We start from the raw sequence: 14,007 nt of genomic DNA, 5'->3' as shown, positions 1-14,007 counted from the left end.
GTCATGTGACCAGTCACCTGAGGGGAAGGGTACATGGTCAGGTAAAACACATCCTGGACCATTACCGTAATGCCAGCAAGTCGCTGCATTACAATATATATACTAGCTATTGAACCCAGGTGGCGAGCATTTTTATTGGTATATGGTCTCCCATGCTGGTATGTGCTGCCACCCTCCTGGTATTTGTGCTGCCCCCATCCTGTCCCCACCATCCTAATCTGGTATGCATGGCACCCCTCATCCCTATCCTGGTATGCATGGCACCCCTCATCCCTATCCTGGTATGTATGGCACCCCTCATCCCTATCTTGTTATGCATGGCACCCTTCAACCCCCAATCCTGGTATGTATGGCACCCCTCACCCCTAATCCTGGTATGCATGGCACCCCTCACCCCCAATCCTGGTATGCATGGCACCCCCAATCCTGGTATACGTGGCACCCCTCATCCCCAATCCTGGTATGTGTGGTACTCCTCATCCCTATCCTGGTATGCATGGTACTCCATCCCTCATCCCTATCCTGGTATGTATGGTATCCCTCATCTTAGTATGCATGGGCACCTCACCCGCATCCTGGTATGCATGGGCCCCTCACCCGCATCCTGGTATGCATGGCACCCCTCACCCCCATCCTGGTATGCATGGCACTCCTCATCCCTATCCTGGTATGCAATGCACCCCATACCCCATCCTGGTATGCATGGTACCCCTCATTCCTATCCTGGTATGCATGGCCCCTCATCTGAATCCTGGTATGCATGGCCCCCTACATCCCTATCCTGGTATGCCTGGTACCCCTCATTCTGATCCTGGTATGTATGGCCCCCCACATCCCTATCCTGGCATGCATGGCACCCCTCATCCCAATTCTGGTATGTATGGCACCCCTCATCCCTCAATCCCTCATCCTGGTATGCATGGCACCACTCATTCCCTAATCCTGGTATGCATGGCACCCTATCCCTCATCCTGGTATGTATGATACGCCTCATCCCGATATGCATGATACCCCTCATCCTGGTATGCATGGCACCCCATCCCTCATCTTGGTATGCATGGTACACCTCATCCCTATTCTGGTATGCATGGTACCCCTCATCCTTTTATGCATGGCACCCTTCATCTCAATTCTGGCATGTATGGCCCCTCATCCGAATCCTTTTATGCATGGCCCTCCTCATCCCAGAAACCTGGTATGCATGGCACCCAATCCCTCATCCTGGTATGCATGGCACCCCTCATCCCTATTCTGGTATGCATGGTACCCCATCCCTCATCCTGGTATGCATGGTACCCCGCATTCCTATCCTGGTATGTATGGTACACCTCATCCCTATTCTGGTATGCATGGTATCCCTTATTCCTATTCTGGTATGTATGGCACCCCTCATCCCCCAATCGTGGTATGTATAGCCTCCTCATCCCCCAATCCTGGTATGCATGGCACCCCATCTCTCATCTTGGTATGCATGGTACACCTCATCCCTATTCTGGTATGTATGGTACCCCTCAACCAGGTATGCATGGCACCCCTCATCCCAATTCTGGTATGTATGGCCCCTCATCCGAATCCTGGTATGCATGGCCCTCCTCATCCCAGAAACCTGGTATGCATGGCACCCAATCCCTCATCCTGGTATGCATGGCATCCCTCATCCCTATTCTGGTATGCATGGTACCCCATCCCTCATCCTGGTATGCATGGTACCCTGCATTCCTATCCTGGTATGTATGGTACACCTCATCCCTATTCTGGTATGCATGGCACCCCTCACCCCCCAATCCTGGCATGCATGGGTCCCCTCACCCCCCAGTCCTGGTATGCATTGTCCCCTCACCCCCAAACTTGGTATGCATGGTCCCCTAAACCCCCAATCCTGGTATGTATGATACCCCTCATCCCGATATGTATGATACCCCTCATCCTGGTATGCATGGCACCCCATTCCTCATCCTGGTATGCATGGTACCCCTTATTCCTATTTTGGTATGTATGGCCTCCTCATCCCCCAGTCCTGGTATGCATGGCACCCCATCCCTCATCCTGGTATGCATGGTACCCCTCATCCCTATTCTGGTATGTATAGTACCCCTCATCCTGCTATGCATGGCACCCCTCATCCCAATTCTGGTATGTATGGCCTCCTCTTCCCAGAAACCTGGTATGCATGGCACCCCTCATCTCTATTCTGGTATGCATGGTACCCCATCCCTCATCCTGGTATGCATGGTACCCGGCATTCCTATCCTGGTATGTATGGTACCCCTTATCCCTATTCTGGTATGCATGGCACCCCTCACCCCCCAATCCTGGTATGCATGGTCCCCTCACCCCCCAATCCTGGTATGCATGGTCCCCTCACCCCCTAATCCTGGTATGCATGGGCCCCTCACCCCCCAATCCTGGTATGCATGGTCCCCTCACCCCCCAATCCTGGTATGTGTGGTACCCCTCATCCCCCAATCCTAGTAGGTATGGCCTCCTCATCCCCCAATACTGGTATGCATGGCACCCCATCCCTCATCCTGGTATGCATGGTACCCCTCATCCCTATTCTGGTATGTATGGTACCCCTCATCCTGGTATGCATGGCACCCCTCATCCCAATTCTGGTATGTATGGCCTCCTCATACCAGAAACCTGGTATGCATGGCACCCAATCCCTCATCCTAGTATGCATTGCACACCTCATCCCTCTCCTGGTATGCATGGCATCCCATCCCTTATCCTGGTATGCATGGCACCCCTCATCACAATCCTGGTTTGTATGGCACCCCTCATCCCAATTCTGGTATGCATGGTACCCAATCCCTCATCCTGGTATGCATGGCACCACTCATCTCCCAGTCCTGGTATGCATGGCACCCCATCCCTCATCCTGATATGTATGATACCCCTCATCCCGATATGTATGATACCCCTCATCCTGGTATGAATGGCACCCCATTCCTCATCCTGGTATGCATGGTACCCCTTATCCCTATTCCAGTATGTATGGCACCCCTCATCCCCCAATCCTGGTATGTATGGCCTCCTCATCCCCCAATCCTGGTATGCATGGCATCCCATCCCACATCCTGATATGCATGGTACCCCTCATCCCTATTCTGGTATGTATGGTACCCCTCATCGTGGTATGCATGGCACCCCTCATCCCAATTCTGGTACGTATGGCCTCCTCATCCCTCATCCTGGTATGCATGGTACCCCGCATTCCTAACCTAGTATGTATGGTACCCCTCATCCCTATTCTGGTATGCGTGGCACCCCTCACCCCCCAATCCTGGTATGCATCGTCCCCTCACCCCCCAATCCTGGTAAGCATTGCCCCCTCACCCCCAATCCTGGTAAGCATTGTCCCCTCACCCCCCAATCCTGGTATGCATGGTCCCCTCACCCCCCAATCCTGGTATGCATGGTCCCCTCACCCCCAATCCTGGTATGTGTGGTACCCCTCACCCCTCAATTCTGGTATGCATAGTCCCCTCACCCCCCAATCCTGGTATGCATGGTCCCCTCACCCCCCAATCCTGGTATGCATGGTCCCCTCATCCACCAATAATAGTATGCATGGTCCCCTCACCCCCCAATCCTGGTATGCATGGTCCCCTCACCCCCCAATGCTGGTATGTGTGGTACCCCTCATTCTGGTATGCATGGTTACCTCACCCCCCAATCCTGGTATGTATGGCCCCCTCATCCCCCAATCCTGGTATGTATGGCCCCCTCACCCCCCAATCCTGGTATGCATGGTCCCTTCACCCCCCAATCCTGGTATGTATCCCTTTAACGCTGCACACACATACAAAAAAAATAAACACTTATACTCACCTTTCTTCCCTGTGCTCCATCGCTGCTGTGTCCTGTTCCGCCGGAGGCCGGGGGAGGAGTGTGGCACCGGAGTATGCGCGTGCCCATACCGCGCTGTCCCGCGCCATTTTGATGAAGACACCCAGTAAAATGGCGTCGGAGATTCCGATGCCTCACTCCTGCCCCGGTCTCCGGCGAAGAGAGGCGCCGCAGCAACACCCCTCTCGGTCAGGTAAGTATGGCGCCGAAGATCGCGGTATGCGTTCAGTGTCTACTCATACCGTGATCTCCGGCGCCATACACTCCTCTTACCCGTAACGGCTCCATGCGGTCTTCTGTCTGGAGCCAGACTGCGCAGTCTATAAAGGCTTCAGACAGAGACACAAATCTCCCGTTATATTATAGATATATATATATATTTATATGTGGAATTTTTTATGTATTTTATTCCTAAGCCCTAAACCTAACCCTGTCCCTAATTCTAACAGTATCCCTAAGTCTAGTCTTATTCCTTACCCTACCTATAGTTAGAGGACACTGTTTTTTTTTAATTTGGGACAGCTCCCCCAGCAAGTGTTTGGGAGCTGTGCAGTTTTTTGTCATCACGGTTGCTGCCTATGCAGAGTGCGCAGACAAGATAAGTGATTTTACATTCCCCTAGAATCTGGCGTCTGTTGCCTCCATGCTATGCTTTTGATTCTTTGACATAAACACAAGATACTAAATGACACTATAATAGAAATGGAAAAAAGAGAGGGGTCGCTCACTGGTCTATTCGGGTGCTCTGAAGAAAAGAGTAATCTCAATTGCAAAAAGAACTTTGGCACTCCATACATGAAAATATAAGAAATATTGTATCTAGACTAATGTCACTTTGAAAAATGAAGGTTTTTTGCGCATAATTTGGCCAATTTATGTGTGCCCATCAACCATGACAAGGTCACCTTCATATGATGGGAAACTACGCTACGCTACCACTGGATATGCCACTCTTGGGCTGTAAGCCTGTATGGACAATATGTCTCTGCTTGGGCTTTTAACCTACAATGTATGGACTGGTAGAGCTAGTTAAAACCACCTGTGACTGAATGGGAGGGACACATGGTCAGAAAAAAGGCTGTCAAACTGGTTGATGGGCACACATAAATTGGCCAAATTATGCGCAAAAAACCTTCATTTTTCAAAGTGACATTAGTCTAGATACAATATTTCTTATATTTTCATGTATGGAGTGCCGAAGTTCTTTTTGCAATTGAGATTACTCTTTTCTTCAGAGCACCCGAATAGACCAGTGAGCGACCCCTCTCTTTCTTCTATTTATCATTTTTGGGATCCCGCTCCTGGAGCATTGCAGCAGGTACGTGTTCACACTATTAGAAGTTTGACAGCCTTTTTTCTGACCATGTGTCCCTCCCATTCAGTCACAGGTGGTTTTAACTAGCTCTACCAGCCCATACATTGTAGGTTAAAAGCCCAAGCAGAGACATATTGTCCATACAGGCTTACATCCCAAGAGTGGCATATCCAGTGGTAGCGTAGCGTAGTTTCCCATCATATGAAGGTGACCTTGTCGTGGTTGATGGGCACACATAAATTGGCCAAATTATGCGCAAAAAACCTTCATTTTTCAAAGTGACATTAGTCTAGATACAATATTTCTTATATTTTCATGTATGGAGTGCCGAAGTTCTTTTTGCAACTATAATAGAAATGCACATAATAATAGTAATGCTAGAGCCGGAGTTTATTTGAATGGGGGGACACTGGTCAAAATTGTTGGTACCCCTCGTTTAATGAAAGAAAAACCCACAATGATCACAGAAATAACTTGAATCTGACAGAAGTAATAATAAATAATAATAAATTAAAAATCTATGAAAATGAACAAATGAAAGTCAGACATTGCTTTTCAACCATGCTTCTTTTTAAAAAAATTAGACTCATGAAATAGGCCTGGACAGAAATGATGGTACCCCTGAAAATATTGTGACAAAAGGGACATGTTAAATCAAGTTATGTCCACTAATTAGCATTGCAGTTGTCTACAATCTTGTAATCAGTCAGTGGGCCTGTATATAGGGCTACAGATACTCACTGTGCTGTTTGGTGACATGGTGTGTACCACACTCAACATGGACCAGAGGAAGCAAAGGAAAGAGTTGTCTCAGGAGATTAGAAAGAAAATTATAGACAAGCATGTTAAAGGTAAAGGTTATGAGACCATCTCCAAGCAGCTTGATGTTCCTGTAACTACAGTTGCACATGTTATTCAGAAATTTAAGATCCATGGGACTGTAGCCAACCTCCCTGGACGTGGCCGCAGGAGGAAAATTGATGGCAAATCAAAGAGATGGATAATACGAATGGTAACAAAAGAGCCCAGGATAACTTCTAAAGAGATTAAAGGTGAACTTCAAGCTCAAGGAACATCAGTGTCAGATCGCACCATCCGCCGTTGTTTGAGCCAAAGTGGACTTCATGGGAGACGACCAAGGAGAACACCATTGTTGAAAAAAAATCATAAAAAAGCCAGAGTGGAATTTGCCAAACTACATGTTGACAAGCCACAAAGTTTCTGGGAGAATGTCCTATGGACAGATGAGACAAAAATGGAAATTTTTGGCAAGGCAAATCAGCTCTATGTTCACAGATGGAAAAATGAAACATATCAAGAAAAGAACACTGTCCCTACTGTGAAACATGGAGGAGTCTCTGTTATGTTCTGGGGCTGCTTTGCTGCATCTGGCACAGGGTGTCTTGAATCTGTGCAGAGTACAATGAAATCTCAAGACTATCAAGAGATTTTAGAGAGAAATGTGCTGCCCAGTGTCAGAAAGCGTGGTCTCAGTCGCAGGTCATGGGTCTTGCAACAGGATAATGACCCAAAACACACAGCTAAAAACACCCAAGAATGGCTAAGAGGAAAACATTGGACTATTCTGAAGTGGTCTTCTATGAGCCCTGACCTAAATCCTATTGAGCATCTTTGGAAAGAGCTGAAACATGACGTCTGGAAAAGGCAACCTTCAACCATGAGACAACTGGAGCAGTTTGCTCATGAGGAGTGGCCAAAATACCTGTGGAGAGGTGCAGAAGTCTCATTGACAGTTACAGGAGTCGTTTGATTGCAGTGATTGCATCAAAAGGTTGTTCAACAAAATATTAAGTTAAGAAGAACCATCATTTCTGTCCAGGCCGATTTCATCTGTTTCATTTTTTTTTATTCTGTGGAAGCAGAAAAGCAATGATTGACTTTCATTTGTTCATTTTCAAAGATTTTTAATTTATTGCTACTTTTGTCAGATTCAAGTTATTTCTGTGACCATTGTGGGTTTTTCTTTCATTAAACGAGGGGTACCAACAATTTTGACCACGTGTGTAATTATTTAGAATGCAGGAATAACCCCGCTCTCTCTTCCCACAGACCTATCTGTCTTCCATGTACATCCGGGGCATCCTGGGCTTTAAGGCAGCGAGGGAAATCTGTAACGTGCAGCGACCATGGTGAGTGTCGGAGGGAAGGTGAACATGTGTACTAACATGGTGGGTTTGGACATATTTAGGTATAAAATTCTGTTCTGATCAATAATATAACTTTATAGAACTTAGTTTATTTTTTGTGATCCAGAACTTCCCCCTATATAATCTTAGACTAATATATATATAATTCAGGCTTTGTATAGCGACCACTAGGGGGAGGTCAGGAGCTTCCAGAAGACATTTATTATCAGGTCCAATAGGAGCTGAATAAATTCATCTTAAGTTCGTTCCCCCTAGTGGCTGAAGACGAGATTGCACTTTTACAGTACTAACTAAGAGCCTTACAGTTTAACAGAAATGTAATTTGAGACATGAAAAATTGAAAACTTTTTGCACCCATTTTATATTTCTCAGAGAAGATGCTGCTCTCGTCAGAATTGGTGAGGGCCATGTTTGTTGCGGAAGAAAAGAGTAAGGCGTTTGAACGGAAGGATGTATTCATAAAGCGAGGGAGTAAGGTAAGGAGAATGAAAAACTGGACACTTTAGACTTGGTGATAAATTCTCTTTAAACCTCTCCTTCATGATTAGCCTCTCAATATCTGAATTTCCGCTCCGCTTGATGATATAAAGTGGAGATTCACAAAATAATAACTTTCATTTCTCCTCTACAGAGGCTCGCCTGTATAGACGATACCAAAAAGATAGAAAAATTCAAGGATATTCTAAACATTAAAGAAGTCGTGTCTGACAATTTCTTATGTACTGGAGGAACAGAACCTCAGGTGGATCCACAAACCTGTAATGGTAAATCATACTGTAAACTTCTTTAACCAATTAGGAGGGAAGCGGGTGACTGAAGGGAACAAACCCAACACATATATGGTTGGGGAGTGGCTGACCCTGCATGGAAAGATGCACAAGGAGTCATATAAGGAGTATACACCAAATGGCCACTTGGATTTCATTTGGTCTTCAGATGGAAGCAAATCACCATGGCATGGCATCCACAAGGTGTTAGATGTTGGAATATAGGCCCATGGAGACAGGATAGCTTCTCGCAGTTGCTTCAAATTAGCTGGAGGTCCTTACATGGTCAGCACAGCCCGTTCTACCTCTTCCCAGAGATGCTCCATAGGATTAAGATCTGGGGTTGGTGAAAGACGATGAAGTAGAAAAAACAAGCTGTCAGGTTCCTGGGACCAATCTATGACTATACGACCCTTGTGGAATGGGGCATTGTCCTTCTAACAATGAGTAAACAGCTGCTGTGAAGGTAGGGATGGTCACATTGCTTAGGTAAGTCCTACTGTCCAAACGTCCATCCACAGGTTTCAGAGAACCTTTCCCCACAATTACTGCACCTCCTCCAGTCTGTCAGGAGGTGCAGCAGAAATCGGGATTCATTTTACCTTTAATGATTCAGTTGTGTAGCTTATTTTCGCCAGTAGTCTTAGATTTCTATTTATCTTGGACAACAATGGTGCTGGAACTTGTTATCCACTGTTATGGCCCATCCATACTGAGGATTGATGGGTTGTGGCCTTGAACATGTTAGTTGGACACAAGCATTGTATTTAGTTAGTTCTCTTGACTGTTCAGTGCCTATTCATCACAACAATTCTTCACTTCCTCCTCTTAGCCTCCCCTGATCCTTTCATCACCACAATTCTTCACTTCCTTCTTTTAAAGAGGTTGTTCGCTACTTTAACATTGATAATCCTTAGGATACGTCATCAATGTCTGACACTGATCGTGGGGGTTTGACACCCAACACCCCTGACGATCACCTGTTCTCGGTGCCAGCGGCATCCGTAAGGGCTCAGTTACAGATGTTATGATCTGCATCAAGTACTAAGGAAAGAAGGGTAAAGCTGTCCCTACAGTAAGACTAAGCTGACTCCTTATGATGTAGCGGGCTGCCTGTTCCTTGCGAACAGACCCGCCTAGTCCTCAGCTAGTCTGAATGAAGACCTAATGCATAAAGGGAGGGGTCCCTAAAAGAACTAAGGACTGGAACAAAAATAGGACACCTCCTGAACAGAGATGGTTTTTGCAGAACACAAAAAGATAAACTGACAAAAAAGTACTAGAGGTCCCAGAAGGACCAAGCGAACTGACAGAGATAGGCACAGAGGCACCTGGCTAGTAAAACAGTCAAACAACACTGAAGTCCAGCACAGCCAAAAGGGCGGAGCTGAAATATAAAGGCAGATGGTCACGTGAGGGCAAAACACAAGATGGAAAAAACAAACAGGAGGGTTCTAACAACAGAGCTGTTCTGTCTACTGATAGTGGCCCCAGCCCGCTACTGCAAAACTGCTCCCTATTCAATTAGGGCTACTATCAGTTGACAGAGCATCTCTGTAATAGAGCACTTCCGGTAGCTGCCAGAACCGAAAACAGCTGATCGGCAGGGGTGCCGGGTGAGACCCCCACCGATCAGACATTGATGACCTATCCTAAGGGTACGTCATCAATGTTAAAGTAGTAGATGACCTCTTTAACCTTCCATCAGAATGATTCTTCACTTCCTCTTCTGATCTTTTCATCAGAATTAGTTTTCACTTCCTCCTCCGATCCCTTTATCAGAATGATTTTTCACTTCCTCCCCAGATCCTTCCATCAGTAGGATTCTTCACTTCCTATAAATATTCCATCAGAATGATTCTTGACTTCGTCTTCTGATCTTTTTATCAGAATTATTTTTCACTTCCTCCTCTGATCCTTCCATCAGAATGATTCTTCACTTCCTGCTCCGATCCATTCATCAGAATGATCCTTCACTTCCTCGTCCGATCCTTTCATCACAACGATTCTTCACTTCCTCCTTTTAACCTTCCATCAGAATGATTCTTCACTTCCTCTTCTGATCTTTTCATCAGAATTAGTATTCACTTCCTCCTCCAATCCCTTTATCAGAATGATTTTTCACTTCCTCCCCAGATCCTTCCATCAGTAGGATTCTTCACTTCCTCTAAATATTCCATCAGAATGATTCTTCACTTCCTCTTCTGATCTTTTCATCAGAATTATTATTCCCTTCCTCCCCTGATCCCTTTATCAGAATTATTTTTCGCTTTCTCCTCTGATCCTTCCATCAGAATGATTCTTCACTTCCTTCTCCATTTCTGTCATCAGAATTATTCTTCACTTCCTTCACCATTCCTGTCATCAGAATTATTATTATTCCCTTCCTCCTCCGATCTTTTCATCATATGATTTTTCACTTCCTCCTCCGATCCTTCCATCAGAATGATTCTTGACTTCCTCCTCTGGCTCCTCTCGTTAACAAGTTGGTTACTACAGAATTCCCTTTCACTGGATGTTCTTCCTTGATCACACCATTCTCCATATACTTGACACTGTAGCTTGAGAAAACCCCACAAAATTGAATTTCAGATCCTGGCAATTCTAGCACCAATGACCATGTCTCGTCCAAAGTCACTCAGATATTTTCACAGTAAAACTGAGCCAAGCAGAACGTGGTCAGTTAATTTTAAGCTGCACTCCGAGGTCGTGTCTGATCTTCATATGTCTAATAAAGTGGCCATTCAGAGTATGTTATATGTGAGAACACTAGGATTTTTTGGAATGGGGTAGAGTGAAAATGTAATGAATATTAGTCCATTAAGTCCATAAACATTGTTGATAAAGTATAGTTGGGGGAAGCAGGCCATTCTTAAAGCTTTTAATGGTGCCCAGTGAAGAACTTTACCACCTTTTCAGCGGCGATTTGTTATAGATCTGTACCTTGGTTATGGCCTGGGAATAAATAACTGGAATGTGGCCTGGTAGGACAAAATGACCTGTCTTGATAGTCATCTACGTCACCTTTTCCTCTTATTCCAGGTGACGGTGGAGGTCCTCTTATTGTACCCTACAGAAATCGTTACGTTCAGGTAAGAGACTGTCAAACAGAAGCGCACTTCCCTCCTCGCCTCCATGGTTTTTTTTGGCATGATTTGCTTTAATTTTAGCCAGGTATTAGCTATCCACAACGCTCCAGTAAGATGCAACGATGATCTAATGGAAAACCCAACATTCCCAACAAGCCCTTGGGAGGAAGCTCTGGTTGGATGCTTCTTCCTTTTCCTCCTAACAGGGCAGGATTTATTCCTCCCTTCCTTTTTACATGGAGGGGAGCTGCCATATTCTCCTCTTATGACATTGGGTAAACCTATTAATCAACGTAAAGTTTTGTGAGGTCCCTCATCTATAAACGCGACTTTTAAAGGAGTTTTCCACTCCCGTGAAAAAAGTAGCATAGGGTATGGATCCTTATAGAAGAAAGAAGCCATACTGACTACTTGTCCCCTGCTGCTCCGATGGTCTTCATGAGGGCAAGAAGTGATGATGTCCCTATCACCTGACCCTGCAACCCATCAGTTCGCTCAGTGGTCAGGTGACTGGTTTCTTTAAGGTTTGTACTGACTTTGCTTCTTCTTCATGTTTAGGTGGGTGTTATAAGCTGGGGGACAGTCAACAGCTGTACTGGACAGAAGAGAAATCCTGGGCCGGTGCTGGCGCTGTCTCGTGACTTTCATACTGATCTCTTTAAGATGATGGATTGGTTAAAGGAAGAGTTGAAGGATGAAGTTGAATTCCTAAACTAGAACTTTACCACTTGGCCACTAGAACTTGGGGAAAACTTAATGACTCAATCAATGATTTCAAGCAGCAGTATGGGAAAATAAAGTAAAATAAAAATATTGTAAAAGTTATCCTCATTTTAGGGCCATGTCATCTGCTTTTGTCCTTTTCCAACACAGAGATGAAAACTGTAATCTGATTGGCTTCTGTTGGTAACACCCCCGCTTACTGTCTGAACTCCCTTTTATACTTGAGATTCTGATTAGAACCTGTGTTACTCAACTTACTCGGTGTTTAATCGCTTTTTTATATGTAAATTGCCTCTTCAGAGAGGAAGAGGACTAGAACTCTAGTGCCACCTATTTGTGGAGAGTGACATGCCAAGCCTGGCATGCCAATGTGAGGAGGCTTTTAAGCTTTGCAATGCTCCTCTGGCAAATTAAATATGTAAATTATCTAGTCGGAGAGGGAAGAGGACTAGAACTACAATGCCACCTATTGGAAGTAGCAACACTAAAAGTTTTTATCGACCCTTTAACGAGCCTTGAATGGTTTTTATCCTAAGTCATGTGACAAGGCTCGTTAAAGGGTCGATATTGACTTTTAGGATTGCTACTTCCTATAGGTGGCACTAGAGTTCTAGTCCTCTTCCTCTCTGAAGAGGCAATTTACATATTTAATTTCCCAGAGCAGCATTGCAAGGCTTAAAAGACTCCTCACATTGGCATGCCAGGCTTGGTATGTCACTCTCCACGATACCCTTTGGTTCTCTTTTTTTCACATTGTAAAAAATACATTTCCCAGCAAAACAAAATGATAAAGTTCAGTTTTCTGCAGATTATTTGCTGTACAATAAACAATACAAATGTCAGTTCATACCGCTGTCTACATATTTCATTACTGTACCCTATTAGCAGGGCTGTATGGGAGATTAGGGGGTGACAATTGATGGCAGATAAAGAAGAGCTCATCGATTTGCCTACACTTGACTTTTTTTGCAATTTGATTCACTGTAATTAAGACAAATGTCGTCCTTCTGATTATTATGCTCTGGGGTCTAGAGATATCTCAGGCCATGATAAAGAGCTTTTACCAGCAATTCGACTCACAGTGAAGAAATTTGATGGAAATTGAATTTCCCAACAAAATTTAAGTAAGTGTGGCAAATAAAATTTTGGCAGATTCGTTCATCTCTAATGGCTGACGTTGTTTGCTTGTGTCCAGAGTCGCGCTGCATACCTTAAAACACATTGATAGCTTCTTTCTCTATCATAATTAGGGCTGAAGAGTCCGCTGGGCGTCTACAGAAACCCTCAAGTGTCCTTTTATATCAATAGTAACTTGGTCCAACTTTAAAGAAGCACTCCTCCTCCTCCCATCAATGTTTTTATTCTCTTAATATACTGCAGTCATCATATTATACAGCACTGAGTACTTACAATTGCACATTTTGCCTTTCTACCCGGTTAATTCTTCTCTTTTCTCTGCTCTATGTAGAAACAGGAAGTCTCTTTTCCCTGCATAAATCATTCCTCTCTTCACCTCCTGACCCAGCTGTTCTCTCCTGGTCAGGGCCTTTTGCAGTGATGACTCATGCAAGGAAAAGAGATTTTCTGTTTCTACATAAAACCTAGAAGGATACAGCTGGTCAGTTTTTCATCCCAGGATGTCATAGACCTAATGGAAAAGAGAAGAATTAGCCGGGTAGAAAGGCAAAATGGGCAATTGTAAGTACACAGTGCTATATAATATGATGACAAAAATATATTAAGAGGAAAAAACTTTGATGGGAGGAGGAGGCTTCTTTAATTGATTAACATGGATGATTCCTCTTACGTCTTCTACGGGCCTCTTCAAGTTTTGTCCGGCCCATGTGTGGCACCCCAGGGGTCTGGTTTCCACAGTAACGGCAATGTTATGTCTGAGAGCAGGTGGGAGGTCTCTTGGTCAGGAATCCTATGCATGCCACACCTCCTGCCCAGTCCTGGGAGGGGAAGAACTTCCCCTAGATAAACCTGGGGCTGAGGCAGGGTTAGGGAGTTCAGAGGGAGAGTTCAGCCAGGAGGGCTGACAGGGAGCTGTGGCTCCGGCTGGGCCCAGCTCCTGGGCCATGCCAGAAGTA

At 45.1% G+C, this 14,007-nt stretch overlaps 1 protein-coding gene across 1 annotated transcript in view; it reads left to right on the top strand.

The window, feature by feature from the left end:
* The window catches only part of LOC141155152 (complement factor B-like), an 80,161-nt gene extending 67,400 nt beyond the window's left edge, over positions 1–12,761 (top strand). The window contains exons 14-18 of the mRNA XM_073641839.1: positions 7,238–7,317; positions 7,708–7,811; positions 7,967–8,099; positions 11,145–11,194; positions 11,750–12,761. Of these exons, the coding sequence (XP_073497940.1) occupies positions 7,238–7,317; positions 7,708–7,811; positions 7,967–8,099; positions 11,145–11,194; positions 11,750–11,908 (526 nt within the window). The 3' untranslated portion in view covers positions 11,909–12,761. The remainder of the gene's footprint in view (positions 1–7,237; positions 7,318–7,707; positions 7,812–7,966; positions 8,100–11,144; positions 11,195–11,749) is intronic.
* The last annotated feature ends 1,246 nt before the right edge of the window (positions 12,762–14,007 follow it).

This window comes from Phyllobates terribilis, unplaced genomic scaffold (assembly GCF_046119375.1).
Source record: "Phyllobates terribilis strain yellow unplaced genomic scaffold, ASM4611937v1 Scaffold_7__3_contigs__length_470593459, whole genome shotgun sequence".
Lineage (NCBI taxonomy): Eukaryota > Metazoa > Chordata > Amphibia > Anura > Dendrobatidae > Phyllobates > Phyllobates terribilis.
This window is presented reverse-complemented; position numbering and strand designations above follow the sequence as displayed.